General features: G+C 41.4%; 1 protein-coding gene across 1 annotated transcript in view; it reads right to left on the bottom strand.

Annotated features, from left to right (window-relative positions):
* The window catches only part of SLC16A9 (solute carrier family 16 member 9), a 68,227-nt gene that overhangs the window by 21,939 nt on the left and 30,117 nt on the right, over positions 1-16,171 (bottom strand). Inside the window, exons 2-3 of the mRNA XM_060033769.1 lie at positions 15,806-16,038; positions 635-778 (exon numbers count right to left, since the gene is read on the bottom strand). Coding sequence (XP_059889752.1) covers positions 635-778; positions 15,806-16,001 — 340 coding nt within the window. The 5' untranslated portion in view covers positions 16,002-16,038. The remainder of the gene's footprint in view (positions 1-634; positions 779-15,805; positions 16,039-16,171) is intronic.

Genomic DNA, 16,171 nt, shown 5'->3' with positions numbered 1-16,171 from the left:
TTTAGAACACCAACAGTTCAACAGAGCCCTGCTTAACCGCCCAATAGGAAAGGGACCATTTCCTACATCAGTGAGAAGTGGCAGGTGTCAGTGACATCTAAGTTGCATGCTTCTCTCCCTCTTTTCCTTTTTTGTGCTAGAGAGACAAGTGCTGAAATTAAAAAAACCTCCCCATGCCTTGCAAGAAAACAAAATGGGCATTGTTAAAACACATTTATCGGGCTTCCCTGGTGGCGCAGTGGTTGAGAGTCCGCCTGCCGATGCAGGGGATGCGGGTTCGTGCCCCAGTCTGGGAGGATCTCACGTGCCGCGGAGCGGCTGAGCCCGTGAGCCATGGCCGCTGAGCCTGCGCGTCCGGAGCCTGTGCTCCGCAACGGGAGAGGCCACAGCAGTGAGAGGCCCGTGTACTGCAAAAAAACAAACAAACAAACAAAAAACACATTTATCCTTTGAAGTATTTTGATTCACTGGGTGGACGTTTTACTAAAGCAACAATTTTTGGTAAAGTGGTTGCTGAAAGTGAATTATTCCTGAGCATTTTCACTCCTTACATTAACTGAATAAGAAACGTCACACGGGTAAAACATTTAACTCTCAAAGCTCAGAAAAGCGTCACGGGGACCAAGTTTCTTACCTACAACAATGCCATAGGAAAAAAACAGAAAGTAGATATTGGGGGCAAAACTGCTCAACATGAGGCCTCCTGCCACCATGAAGCCACTGAAGATTGTCACGGCTCTTGCTCCAAAAGATGAGACACACAGGCTGCACACGGGACCTAAAATCATAAACGAAACCTTCACTTATTTAACAGTAACCTCCTCTCCACATCCTATCATCCATCCGAAATTTAAAATGATTCCTTCCATCGTAAAACCACAACAGCAATAATAAGCTACTGTGTGTTCACTACGGGTTGGACACCGTGCTACTTCACATAAACAATGTCCCTTCATTATAATCTCACTGCTTTCCTGGGAGGTAGGTGCTTTCGTTATCCTCGCTTTTCTGATAAGGAAATTAAAGTGTCAGAAGACGAAGGTCACATAGCTAAGAAATTGGGGTTCTGGAGTCAGACTTTATTAAATTTTCAATGAGAGTAACAGCGGCAGCCACCCTCAGAGTAACAATTAAGAAGTAAACACCCAGGCCATCTGGCTGTTGAGTCCATCAGCTTAACCGCCACACCCTTCTGAGGATTTTGGTCTCCTGTACTTGCCATGCATCTTTTCTACCCAGAGCTCCTATTCAGCACAAGGCCTGTCATATAATTGATGGTAAAAATAAACTTAATGATTGACTCAATGCTATCCATAACATCCTTATAAAGGGATAAAGTGAGGGTAGTTACTCCCTTCCTAGAGAAGATTTTGGCAGGTGGGGGCAAATGCCTCTATCCTACCCACCCGGGCATGACTTTGTCAGTATCCCTGTCCTACATACTACATGTAACCTGGAATTTGGGGGAGGAAGTGCACTGTTGACTGACAGGTAAAAGGGACCATTACCTGGACCAGTTCTCTGCGGAAGTGGGCAACTGCTCATGTACTGGGATTTAAGTGATAGTGAAATTCTCTCTCACTAGCACTGTACCTTGACAGTATCTACAACTACGGAGCTTACCATATTAGAAATAAAAGGACATGAAGGGTTACTCAGCCCAGTAGTCTTATTTACATGGAAGGAAACCGAAGCTCAGAAGGGTTGTCCATGCCATGGTTAGAAGAAAGAGCCCAACATTTAAAAGCAAAGAGAAACATCTTCATTGAGTTCACAACAACCTTTCAAGGTACAAATCATTATTCCCAATTTTTAAAAAGCATGCTCACCAGAATGGCAAAAGGCAGACAACAATAAGTGTGAGCAAGGATGTGCAGCAATCCTCCCATAAACTGCAAGCGTGATCTCCCAAAGCGGAACACAGCGCTGTATGACTCCGAAGTTCTACTTCTATGTACACCTACACCCAAAGTCACGGACATAAATGGTCATAGCAGAACTAGTCATAGTAGCCAGCACCCACAGATCCAGATGTTCCTCAGTAGTGGAAAGTATAAGTAGATTCTGGTGTATTCATACAATGGACTACCATATGGCCATGAGAATGCATGACCTACAGCTACACACAGTAATGCAGATGTATCTCACAAATGTATGTGGAGTGAAAGATACAACAAGAAAAAGGACACATTGTGTAATACCAATCATAAGAAGTAAAAAACAGACAAAATTAATCTACAGTCAGAAGTCAGGACAGTGGGTCTTTGGTAGGGAGTAGGAAGCTATAACCAGAAGGAAACACAGCCCAGCTTCTAGGTACTGCTAACGTCCTGTTTCTGGGTGTGAATGTGCTCATTACATGGGTGTGTCTGGTTTGTAAAAACAATTCACTGAGCTATACTCTCATGATATGCACATTTTTCTGTACATATCTTAAAACATTTTAGAAAACCTCAAATGGAGAGATAGTGTCATCCATCCACAGTCTCACTGTTAGCAAGTGGTGGAGCCAGGATCTGATGATCCCAAGCCCGTTCTTACCAATAACAGAGAGTCTCTTAAGCACGTATTTAAGACCAGGTTATGACCACTGAGATACCACCAGCTTTCAATGCCTAGAGCCATCCCACATTCCTCCCTGGTCATGAATTGGCCCCTGTCATTTCAAGCCCTCTTGTATGAGCCAGTATGGAAGAGCAGACTGATATATTTACAAGACAGAGGGGAATATTCTACTCCAGTGTTTTAGGAGGAAAATCCATTTGAAAGACCAAACTTATCTGACAGTTGAGCTATGTGTATACCCAACGAGAAACACTTAGATACTTCAAAAATAGAAATGATTTTAAGAGTCAAATTTCATAAATGGATGTTGACATCATAAAGTCATGACCCTTCTATGTTGTTTACCAAATTGTATTGACACTGACAGTCAGTGTTTACAAATTTAACAGGCACATGGAGTTGAAATAGAGATTGTTACTGGCATACTTGAAAAGTTTCAACTTTCATCCTCGAAGCAGGACTTTAAATTTATGCTCCTTAAGGCATGTTAACTCTACAAGGAAACTCAAAGTTTGGGAAGATGGGGGTGGGGTGAAGGGTAATAATTTTCACAGCATGTACAACCAAAACCACTATTTTATAAAATGTATAATATTATCATCGATTTTGTGATAAATTCTTAAATCATGTTTGCCTAATACATGATTCTTTGAATAACATTAAGCCTAAGGAAGAAATGAGCAGAAATTCTTTGACAGATGAAAACAGCAAATTGAAAACTGGTTTTAAAAAACTTCTCACCTCACACCTGTCTGGCCTTTATCAAAAAGATAACAAATAACAAGTGTTGATAAGGATGTGGATAAAAGGGAACCCTCATGCACTGTTGGTGGGAAGGTAAACTGGTACAGTCACAATGGAAAACAATATGGAGATTCCTCAAAAACTTAAAAAGAGAACTACCATACGATCCAGCAATTCCACTCCTGGGTATTTATCCAAAGAAAACAAAAACACTAATTTGAAAAGATATATGCATCCCTATGTTCAATGCAGCACTATATACAATAGCCAGGATATGAAACCAACTTAAGTGCCCATCAATAGATGAATAGATGGGGTATATATATACAATGGAATATTACTCAGCTATAAAAAAAAGAATGAAATCTTGTCATTTGTGACAGCATGGATGGACCTAGAGAATATTATACTAAGTGAAATAAGTCAGACAGAGAAAGACAAATACTGTATGATTTCACTCACATGTGTAATCTAAAAAACAAAACAAATGAAAAAACATATTTACACAGAAACAGAGTCATAGATACACAGAGTCAGAGAACAAACAGGTGGTTGCCAGAGGGGAGGGGCGTAGGGGGAGAGAGAAATAGATGAGGGAAATTAAGAGGTTAGAACTTCCAGTTACAAAATAAATGAGTCACAGGTATGAAATGTACTGTGTGGGGAATATAGTCAAGAATTATGTAATGTGTTAGTATGGTAACATACTGTAATTACACTCATTGTGGGGATCATTTTAAGATGTGTAGAAATATCAAATCACTATGTTGTGTACTGGAACTAATATAGTGTTGTAAGTCAGTTATACTTCAAAAACAAACAAGCCAACAAAAAGGCTCATAGAAAAAGAGATCAAATTTGTGGTTAACAGAGGTAGGGGATGGGGGAGGGGGACTTGGATGATAGTGGTCAAAAGGTATAAATTTCCAGTTATAAGATAAATAAGTTATAAGATAAATAAATAAGATAAATAAGTTATAAGATAAATAAATTTCCAGTTATAAGATAAATAAGATAAATAAGATAAATTTCCAGTTATAAGATAAATAACTACTGCGCCCTGGTGGCGCAGTAGTTGAGAGTCTGCCTGCCGATGCAGGGGACACGGGTTTGTGCCCCGGTCCGGGAAGATCCCACATGCCGCGGAGCGGCGGGGCCCGTGAGCCATGGCCGCTGAGCCTGCGCATCTGGAGCCTGTGCTCCGCAACGGGAGAGGCCACAACAGTGAGAGGCCCGCGTACCGCAAAAAAAAAAAAAAAAAAAGATAAGTAAGTACTAGTGATGAAATGGACAACATGATAAATATAATTAACACTGTTGTGTGTTATATATGAAAGTTGTTAAGAGGGTAAATCCTGAGAGCTCTCATCACAAGGGAAAAAATATTTTTTTCTATCGCTTTAATCTTGTACCTATATGAAATGATGGAGGTTCACTAAACTTATTGTGGTAATCAATTCATGATCGATGTAAGTCAAATCACTATGCTGTACACCTTAACCTTATACAGTGCTGTATGTCAACTATATCTCAACAAAACTGGAAGAAAAAAAATTCTCTACTTTCACACCACCACCTGCTGCTTACTTAGAGGAAAAAATCTTGATGTCAGAGGTTAAAGACAAAGAATTTTAGAGCTGAATGGGGCCTTGGAAAGGGTCCAAAGACCTTATTTAAAAAATGATGAAACTGTAGTGTAGAAGGATCATGTGATTTGACCAAGAATCCATAGCTAATCAATGACAGGGCTAAGGCCAAAGTCAGCCCAGCATTCTTCCCAATTGAGATGTATTTCCATTGGTACCTTAATGTTTTTCTAGAAATATCAATTTAAAAAACACCTATGTACTTCTGTTAATATCTTACAGCCTAAGTAATTTTATGAATTTACAGAAGATGAAAACATGAGATTTATGTTCATTTTGGTGTTTAAAAGTTTAGAGCAAACTATTTTATTCTCATCCTCAGAACCAGGGTATTTCTAGACTTGATTGACACAGATTTAAACCACAATAGCCCCAGGTTTCATCAGTAACAATTAGGGCAAAGTATAACTGGAAGTGACCAGTAAGTCACTTCGACAAAACTGACACATTTATGTGTTTAGCTCTTCCTAGTAACAGGCAAGTTCTCCAAGATGATAAACCATAGATTACTCCTCGGCACTGGACTAGTTTCAATTCAAGAGATTCATTAAATCAAAGGACTACTCTCAGGGGAGATTTCTTATGAGGCTTCAGGTCTTTTACTTTGCAGAAGGGACCTTTGGAACAAAAGGTACTTGTAATATGAACCAGTAACTCCACTCCTTGGAATCTATAAAATTTTAGAAAAAAAGGGAGGGAGGAATGTCATCACTGGGTTGCCAATTTTCCTATTTTGACAAGTAAAGACATTTTTAAATGTAATAACTATCTATTATCACTGTCATTTCATTAAAGAGGAAGAAGGAATATTTTAATAAGGAAATAGTGAGGAGGATACAATTTCAGCGTAAAATGGAAGCCAGTAAGAAGTTACACACACACACACACACACACAGACACGCGCACACACACAGACACGCGCACACACACAGACACGCGCACACACACACACACTACATATCACTGCCTTTATATTCATTTTGTTTGTTTGTTTGTTTTGTAATGTATCAGTCTGGCTTTAGAGTCAGGATAATTTTAACCTTATAAACGAGTTTGAACAGTGTTCCTTTCTAGAAACCGAGAATGACCTCTGGGCAAAGGCTAGTGAAGAAATGAGGACTTCAGTCCTACAGCCACACAGAATTGAATTTTGCTAACAACCTAGTGAGCCTTATAATGGACTTTCCCTCAGTCTCTGGATAAGGGCCGAGAACAGCTGACACCTTGATTTTGGCCTTCTGAGGCCCTAAGCAGCGTACCCAGCCAAGTCTGCCAGACTTCTGTCCTGGAAAATGGTTATAGAAATTATAACTTTTCCTTAGTATACAAATTTAAAGCTTACATTGTCCACTAAGCACAACTTTGGCTTAATGAAAAAAATAATATATTATTTTCATTATCAATCAGTTCAAAAGAGTGCCTAATTTTCCTTGTGTTTTTTTTTCTATTTGAGGATTTTTATAAATAGGTGAAGAAATTTCCTAAAAAAAAAGAAGATAGTTACACACACACACTATATGTCACTGCCTTTATATTCATTTTGCCTTTCATAAAAAGTTTTCTTGAACTCACGGTTGTATGTGTATTGGGGTTTAGGGGCCATTATTACTATTACTTCCTTCTGTCTGGGTGATTAATCTTGATTGGTTGCATGAACGGAAAATGCTAAGTAGCAGAGCTAGCAATCAGAACAGAAGACGGGTCTGAGGATGGCAGGTGGCAGGTGGGGCACTAAGACGTATGCAGGGCTCTTAAATGATATTCCATTCTCCTGCATAGTAGCCTGGCAACATCTTTGGCACAATGTTGACACGTTCCCTCAAAAAAGGTAAGAACCTATATATTAGGGAGTAACTCTATAAACCAAGGGTCCCCAACCCCTGGGCCGCAGACCAGTACTGGTCCTGAGGCCTGTTAGGCACCAGGCCACACAGCAGGAGGTGAGTGGTGGGTGAGCGAGCGGAGCTTCATCTGCTGCTCCCCACCGCTCCCCATCGCTCCCCATCGCTCACATTACCGCCTGAACCATCTCCCACCCCATGGAAAAATTGTCTACCACGAAACCGGTCCCTGGTGCCAAAAAGATCAGGGACTGTTGCTATAAACCAAAGTGATGAATGAGGAACGAAAGGAGGATGCGGTCGGGCTTTCAAGCCCTACAACCTCTTAAATACAAAACGAAACAAAAACATAAAATCATTTGTTAATGGTCATCTGCAAATCAGACTGATTGATATCATTCTCAGCCAATGAGGGGAATTAAATGAAGGAAATGAAAATGAAAACTCTTGTGGAAAAAGTGTTTTGTTATGATCAAGGGTGAATTAGAAAATGAGAAGGATGAGAAGATGTGGCACATGTATACAATGGACCATTACTCAGCCATAAAAGAGAAAATAATGCCGTTTGCAGTGACATGGATGGACCTAGAGATGATCACACTAAGTGAAGTAAGTCAGACAAAGACAAATATCTGATACTGCTTTCTGTGGAATCTAAAAAATGGTACAAATGAACTTATTTACAAAACAGAAACAGAGTCACAGATGTAGAAAACAAACTTATGGTTACCAAGGGGGAAAGGAGGGGAGGGATACATTGGGAGATTGGGATTGACATATACACACTACTATATATAAAATAGATAACTAATAAGGACCTACTGTATAGCACAGGGAACTCTACTCAGTGCTCTGTAATGACCTATATGGGAAAAGAATCTAAAAAAAGAGTGGATATATGCATATGCATATGTATAACTGATTCACTTTGCTGTACGGCAGAAACTAACACAACACTGAAAATCAACTATACCCCAATAAAAATTATTTTTTAAAAAAAGAAAGAAAATGAGAAGGATGAGTTGTTCTAAGGAAGTGAGAATGATGTACACGTTAAGGGATGAAATTGTTTCCTTTAGCCCTTCAGGGTAATGTGGGAAGAAATGGAGTTAAATTTTTGCTGGCTATTAAAATTAATAGGAAGGGGCTTCCCTGGTGGCGCAGTGGTTGAGAGTCCGCCTGCCGATGCAGGGGACACGGGTTTGTGCCCCGGTCCGGGAAGATCCCACATGCCGCGGAGCGGCTGGGCCCGTGAGCCATGGCCGCTGAGCCTGCGCGTCCGGAGCCTGTGCTCCGCAGCGGGAGGGGCCACAACAGTGAGAGGCCCGCGTACCGCCAAAAAAAAAAAAAAAAAAAATTAATAGGAAGAATACACATCTTTAAAAGTTTGCTAGTAACATAAATTTAGGTCTGCATTAATCAAACAAAAGAGTAAATATTTGACCATTACCATTCCTTCACTATTTACCAAGCCTCCATTAGAACAGCACTGCTGCAAAACAGAAAGATAAGGAGGCACACATGGCATTTTAAACTTTCTACTAGCTACATTAGATAAATAAGAAGAGGTAAAATTGATTTCAATAATATATTTTATCTAACCAAATACATCGAAAACATCATCATTTCAACATGATTAAAGAGAGATTTTACATTCCTTTGTTTTATACTAAGTCTTTGAAATTCACTGTGTATTTGTTACACTTACAGCACATCTCATCTTGAACTAGCCACATTTCAAGTGTCCAACAGCCACATGTGGCCAGTGCTTACTGTACTGGACCACACAGCACTGGAGGCCCATATCATGGTAGATAAGGACACAGAGAAGAAGACGCAAAATTTCTGACCTAGACCAAAAGGCAAAACAAACACATATCAAAACCTAAGGCCATGGGCAATAAGCACAAAAGAAAGGTTCAGATCATGTGTTTGGGGATTTCAGAAAAGGGAGATCACCATGGGCCAAAGAACTGAGCCTTGAACTGGGCTGTGAAGTATTGTCAAAAGAGATGAAAATACATTCTAAATGGAGAGAAGAGAACCATAATGTGGTTCTCCAAGTTGTAATTTTTATAAGACAGCTTTGGAAAAGAAATTATTCCCTTTGGGAAAGAAATCAACTTCCATGCACTCCTCTCTCCCAAAAAGTTTCAGAGAGTCCCCAGAGTGGTAGGATGGCCAGGCCTACTGTCGTAAGTATGCTGACGGTACAATGAGAAATAAATTATAGCAGTAACCAGGCTGTGTGCTTGTAGCACTGCAAGGATTTCCTAAGACAGCAGATTGATTAGGCCCACGAGTCCTATCCCTCTACTTACAAGGCGGGGAGCCCAACAAACTGGCAGGTTTCTCACTTCTTACTACCCCCCCCCTTTTTTTTTTTAATTTTTGGCCACACCCCGCAGCATGTGGGACCTTAGTTCCCCGACCAGGGAGGGAACCCGCGCCCCGCACTGGAAGGCGGAGTCTTAACCACTGGACCGCCAGGGAAGTCCCTGAGATCAGGAATTTTAAGTTCATCTTCCTGAGGAAGAAAAAGGCACTACAGAACCACATCCACTCAAATCCTTGCTCTCAAGTATACCGATCACCTTGCTTATCGGTCGCTTTGGTGTATCATGTCCATTTGCCTTCTTCAAGTCAGCAAAACCTGCCAAGATTCTCACCAAACCCTAGACCTGCCCAACACACTGGGAATGGGCCAATGTAACAGAGTCCTTGTAGGAGGCAGGAACTCAGTCCTACGCAAGGAGTTAACAGGGGGTAAAACTGTACAGATAATGCTGAAAGCCAGCTCTGCCTACACTCACAACTCATGCAGCAAGCCTGTTGGCTATACTGACTCATTATATTAACCTGGAGATAGAGGTACTGACTCATTAGGGATTTGAAGATCTTTGGAGGAATTAAAGACAAAAAAAAGAGAGAGGGAGGGGACTGTTAAATCTATCTGGAGTACAAAACTACAGAACAAAAGATCTCCCTGCTGTATCAGCACCTCTGTGGTCAGAAAAACGGTCCCACCCTTCTCCTTGAATGTGAACCATAACACCCAACCAAAGCGTGCTTTCTCCCAACTTAAAACAACATAAGGCCATGATCGCCCTTTAGTTCAGTTACCTTCCATTCCTTCTGAATCCTTCGGGTTTCGACCAGAAAAACTGAACCAGAAGAAGACTTCCATTAAGAGATTTATTGCAAGGAACTGGCTTACGTGGTTTTGGGACCTGGCTAGGCAAGGACAGCATCCACAGGACTAGGCCTCAGGAAGGGCAGATTGGAACTCTCTCCCACAGGATGAAGCTATAGCCGTAGGCTGAATTCCTTCTTCTGGAAAAGCTCATTTCTACTCATAAAGACTTTCAGTGAATTGAATCCGATCCACCTAGATTATTTAATATAATCTCACTTACTTCAAGTCAATTGATTATGGACTTGGAGCGCATATAAGATACCTTCACAGTGATACCTCCATGAGTGTTTGACTAACCGTGGAATGCAGCCCTAGCCAAGTAGACACAGACGATCACAGCTCCTAACACATCACTCCTTCTCCAGCCAAACGTACTCTACCAGACGGCATCACCTGCAGCGCGATGCCAGGGCTTTGCATACGGGGACTCTGCGTGGACTGCCCTCTCCACGCCCATGCATCTGGCCCAGCCCACCCTCCCCTCTGGCCCACTTCACAGCCTATCTCTATAAAACTCCAGAGACTGCCTTGTTCTTGCTATTCTTGGTATTTGTGGTAAAGTCTCAAGGCATTACTACCCTTTTTTCCTGTCTCTGCCCTGAGACTCTAAATCTCTTATAGCAGAGATGATGTCTGGGCCTCCCTAACACACAGGAGAAGAGATTCTCTGAGTGTGCATGATGACGATGTATAACTGAGGGAGGCCGAATCCTTGATATCCAGCTTTATTCATCCTAAGGATCGTCTGGAAAAACAATTCAGATGAGAGGTCTACTTCTTAGTATTTTCTCAATTACTCAAGTTTCAAAGAGAAAGAATTAAGGTTATAAAGAGTATAAAGTTAAGAATTGCATGTCTTTCCGCTATTCTTAGCTACTGTCCAAATCTGGGTTTGATAAAGACAATGGGTGGGCCTTTAAATTCCAGACGCTTAGATACAATATTAACAGCTCTCCCTCCTGCCCATCCCCCTAGAAATGTCTTTGTCTTGCAGGCTGAAGGGTTCCTTTCTTTTGCAGATTCCAGTTTGGTTGGGAGAGTAATTTTATTTGTGGGGGATTGTTGTTCTTTAATAACTAATATTTGTTGAGTACCTACCACATGACAAGCACCATCTCGAGTATTCTACGTGGCAATCATATAAGGTAGGTACTTTTATTTTTTATTTGTTTATATTTTTGGCTGTGCCGCGCAGCGTGCAGAATCTTAATTCCCCAACCAAGGATGGAACCCACGCCCCCTGCAGTGGAAGTGTGGAGTCTTAACCACTGGCCCACCAGGGAAGTCCCAGGTAGGTACTTTTATGATCTCCAATTTCAAGATGAAGAAACAGACTTAACAGGTTAGAAAAACCATTGCTTGGGTGTCAATGTTTCTCTCCTTTTTTTTTTTTTTTTTTTCCAATCTTCCTCTTAGACAATGTGTTCATCTTGGGCAGGTCACTAAAATTTAAGGACAAGAATGCCTATTTCAGTGTGTTATTATGAGGATCAACCAGGATCAAGTAAGTGAAGGTGGCTGGTATCGAGCCAGGCACACAAGGGGCACTTTTTGAACTAAAGGGACAAGTACATGAAAAGCAGACTTTGTATGTTGCTTAGCAAATGTACCTGTGCTGTGCTGACTCAATTATAAATCTCCAGAGGTCGGATCACAGGACTAGTCAAGGATGACACCTACCAGGCCTTCTCTGGACAGAACTGCGTAAAGAAAACAACTCATGTTCCTCAGCTACGATATGGCTTGCTGCCTCAGAATCATCTGGGGAGCTAGTTAAAAAGAAGATTCCTGGGACCACCCTCCGTCCCCACCCCACAGCACTGATGAGTAAGAAATTGGCTTTTTAGACAAGCTCAAGTCATTCATATATACTCCTGATTTTAAGAGCAACTATCAAAGATGTATTTATGTAAATATATACATACACATATATATAAATTAAATTCATTTTTATCAAAAAGGATGCAAAGATGTCCGTTTATGTGTTCATTCCCCAGAATTGGGGCCACTGGACACAATCTGTCATGGTTTACATGGCATACACAGTGACACGTTCCAGCGGAAACCTACAAGAGCTCCCTTTATAAATATGTCGACACCAATATACATTTGAGAACCACCAAGGAGTGCAAGACTGCAATCTAAGTAGAGAGGGCTTAAGCCAGTGGTAGCTCCCAACTGAAAATCACTTTGGGGGCTTGAAAAAGATTCACGTATGTGGGCCCCACTATAGACTGACTGAATTGGAATGTCTGAGGGTCAAATCCAAGCATTTATATGCTGAAATCTTTCTACAGATGATTCTGATTATCTCCCTGGTTAAGAATCACTGACAATCGTGATGAGATGTACTCTTCCTATTTCCAAGGTAGGACCGATCCGTTTGTTTTTGTGTAGAAGGAAGTTGTCCACAAAGTAGATGATGAATGTGGCTCAGACACCGCTAGACCCCTCTTGCTAATACTGTATTACACAGCTTTCAGGATGTGTCCCTTAATTTATGCTATGAAGAGCCAAGGGAAGCCAACAACACGGATACTCAGTGGCCACTAACTAAAGTGCACACAGGCATGTGCACAAACACACACAAACACACACTCGTAAGTCTTAGCTCTCCAGTCATCATTTTTTTCTCACTGCTTCCTCATTCTGGAACCCTTTGGTCACCATATTCTATGTTTATTTGCAAAAGCTCTGATTAGCTGCTTCGAGTGTCTTCTCATCTAGCTGAAGACACTGAAGATAAGTTACTTGCACAAGGTCCCTCAGCTACAGGGTGGTACAGCCAGGACTCAGATTAGCTCTGACTTCGGCCCAACACTCCCCCAGTACTTGTTCATTCCCTGGACATTTGCTGGGATGCTCTCTCTCTCCAGCCCATCAAGCAGGGCTGGCCTCGTGGGCACGCAACCAATGCAGCTGCACTGGACTCAGCTCTGAGAAGGGCCATGCACTTGGTCTGCTGCCCTGCTGCTGCTGTCTTGAAATTCTTAACTTTTGTAACTGGAGGCCTTGCATTTTCATTTTGCACCTGGTATTGCAAATTATGTAGCTGGTCCCGCCTACAAGCGAAGGGGGCTGCTTGTGGCCCCTGAGACAGACTGGTCCATCCACTTAGGAACTTGCAGAAAGTAGAGAGCTGCAGTTCAGTTTTCAGAGTCTCAGCATCGGCTCTGACCACCAATACCCCATCCATCCCTAAGAAGATCTCAGCTTCCCTGAACACCTCAAACCCTCAAGTCTTACCTGGACAGACTTCCTGAAAAACAGTTTTGTTCTCCAAGCATGTGCTGACAGAGATAGCATTTCAATTACCCTTTGACCCGTGCTGGAAGGCAAGGTAATTGAATTTCTGTTTAACTTTGTATTTGCTAATAGAAATGATGACTAACTGGGACTTCCCTGGTGGTCCAGTGGTAAAGAATCTGCCTTCCAATGCAGGGGACTCAGGGTTCGATCCCTGGTCGGGGAACTAAGATCCCACATGCCACGAGGCAACTAAGCCCGCGCACTGCAACTACTGAGCTCTTGCGCCTCAGTGAGAGAGCCTGCGTGCCGCAAACTACCGAGCCCATGTGCTCTGGAACCCGCACGCCACAACTAGAGAGCCCACGCGCCCTGGAGCCTGCCCACTACAACTAGAGAGAGAAAACCTGCCGCTACAACTAGAGAGAAGCCCGCACGCCACAACGAAGAGCCTGCACCACAGTGAAAGATCCTGCATGCCTCAACAAAGATCCCGCATGCCACAACTAAGACCCGACACAGCCAGAAAAGAAATGATGACTAATTGGAGGACATTTAAAAATTCTCTTCTCACCGGATCATTTTCTAAAAATTATATTCTCAAACATATCAATCATCATCCACTTGTACTTTGACAGCTTTACAAACAATCCACATTTTGAAAAACTCTTTCAAACAAATCTTGGCAAATGTTTCCTGCTTTTCTGACGCTTATAATGACAGTGTTATTTTCATTTGTTTAGTTACGTTTAGTTCTCTTATCTGACATGGCCACATGATCCAGCATTGTTTTTCAAGTCTTGTTTTTAATATAACAAAGTAATTCATCAATTGGAAGCAACTATTTTTGTTTTGTTTTGTTTTAAGAAGTCCCCTTTAGTGATCAGGAAAGATAACAGATTTAAAAGAAGGAATGGCCAATGCATTTTCTTTGTAAATCATTTTAGAGTTGAAAAATACCTTATAAATCACTATATTCACTGTCCTTATTTTCCCCATAAGAATAGAGATTGTAAAAAAATAAAATAAAATAAAAAGAATAGAGATTGTGATTTGCTCAATGAATCATGTAAAGGTCATAGTTCAGGATTAGACTCCAGGGCTGCATCTTAGCATATCTGTTCTTTTAAAAAAATTTTTATTGGGGTATAGTTAATTTACAATGTTGTGTTAGTTTCTGCTGTACAACAAATTGAATCAGTTATACATATTCATATCTCCACTCTTTTTCAGATTCTATTCCCATATAGGCCATTACAGAGTATTGAGCAGAGTTCCCTGTGCTGTACAGTAGGTACTTATTAGTTATCTATTTTATATACAGTAGTGTGTATACCGCATGTCTGTTCTTAACTAGTTCCAAGTAAGTTAGACTGATGATCACTAAATACTACTGCAGAGCTCAAACTATGACTCCAGAAATTGAAGTGCATATGATTTTTGTCCTTAAAAAAAAAGCCTCTCTACTGTGCTGTCTAAAGGTGTTAAGAATCACTATTATATCATACTTGATGAATGTTTATCAAGAATATTACTTTTGGGGCTTCCCTGGTGGCACAGTGGTTAAGAATCCGCCTGCCAATGCAGGGGACACGGGTTCGATCCCTGGTCCGGGAAGATCCCACATGCCACGGAGCAACTAAGCCCACGCGCCACAACTACTGAAGCCCGTGCGCCTAGTGCCCATGAGCCACAACTACTAAGCCTGCGAGCCACAACTACTAAAGCCCGCGCGCCTAGAGCCCGTGAGCCACAACAAGAGAAGCCACCGCAATGAGAAGCCCTCGCACCACAACTAAGAGTAGCCGCCGCTCGCTGCAACTAGAGAAAGCCCGCATGCAGCAACGAAGACCCAACGCAGCCAAATATAAATAAATAAATAAAATAAATTTTTAAAAAAAGAATATTACTTCTGGAGACATTTTATGAAGGTCACACAAAATGCATCACATACATCTTACACATAACACTATATTTAAATCCTTAATGTCATGATCATTGTTGAGAAGGGACTACTCTTTGTCATATCAACTTTTTCTTAAGAAGGTGACACAAATGTAGGACATGCAGTATGATCACGGTGTATCCGAATCAGAGAGGAGTAATTATGAATCACAGAGGAACTGTTCCCAGGACTGCTGAAAAATATTTGGTCCTTTGGTCACCAGCATTCATCGGACATACCTGGATCACTGCCCTCATACCCCTGTATCTTTCTTATTTGTGGAAACGTGTGTCTCACTAGACTGAGCCCCTTAAAGGCAGAAATGACCTGTTTGCCATTCATCCTTTCATATCCAGCATCTAAAACACTGCCTGGCACACAGGAGCAAATAAATATATAAAGCAATGAATGAATGGACAACTGAATCTCTGATGGAATTCCTGTATTGTCACATAGATTTAGGACAGTGAAAGAGTGGTTTATAATCTCAGTGAAGGCAGCAAAGTAGGTGCTATACTTTCAAAAAAGAAAATAGCCTCCTATGTCTTGCACAATGTGAACGATGCAGCAAATGTAATTAAATGATTAACGAGTGAGGAGAAGCATAAGTTTCTCCACTTACTTGCAAGCAAGCCAACTCCACTTGCAAGGGATCCGACCCAGGCTGTTTTCCCCTTCCCTTCACCAAAGGCGTCCAGCCATTCTACGTACAAGACGCCAACAGCTAGCGGAGATCCGTAACACAAAAACTGAGTAAAGAGGGAGGCCAGTACAATCACCCAGCCCCAGCCACCGTCAGGTGGCTTCTTAAATTCCATTGTAATGTGAGATCAAGGCGGTGTTTCTCTGTAGGTCCTAAGCAAAAACAAAAAGAAAAAAAGAAAAGCATATTTAGAGTGTAGCGAGGCATGGTATTTTAGATTAAAAATATCTCCTCCCAAATTGAAACATAAAAAAATTCTCTAAAAATATAAGAGGAAAAGGATAA

Source organism: Delphinus delphis, chromosome 16 (assembly GCF_949987515.2).
Source record: "Delphinus delphis chromosome 16, mDelDel1.2, whole genome shotgun sequence".
In the NCBI taxonomy this organism is placed as follows: Eukaryota; Metazoa; Chordata; class Mammalia; order Artiodactyla; family Delphinidae; genus Delphinus; species Delphinus delphis.
Note: the sequence above shows the minus strand (reverse complement) of the source record. Positions and strands in the feature narration are given on the sequence as shown.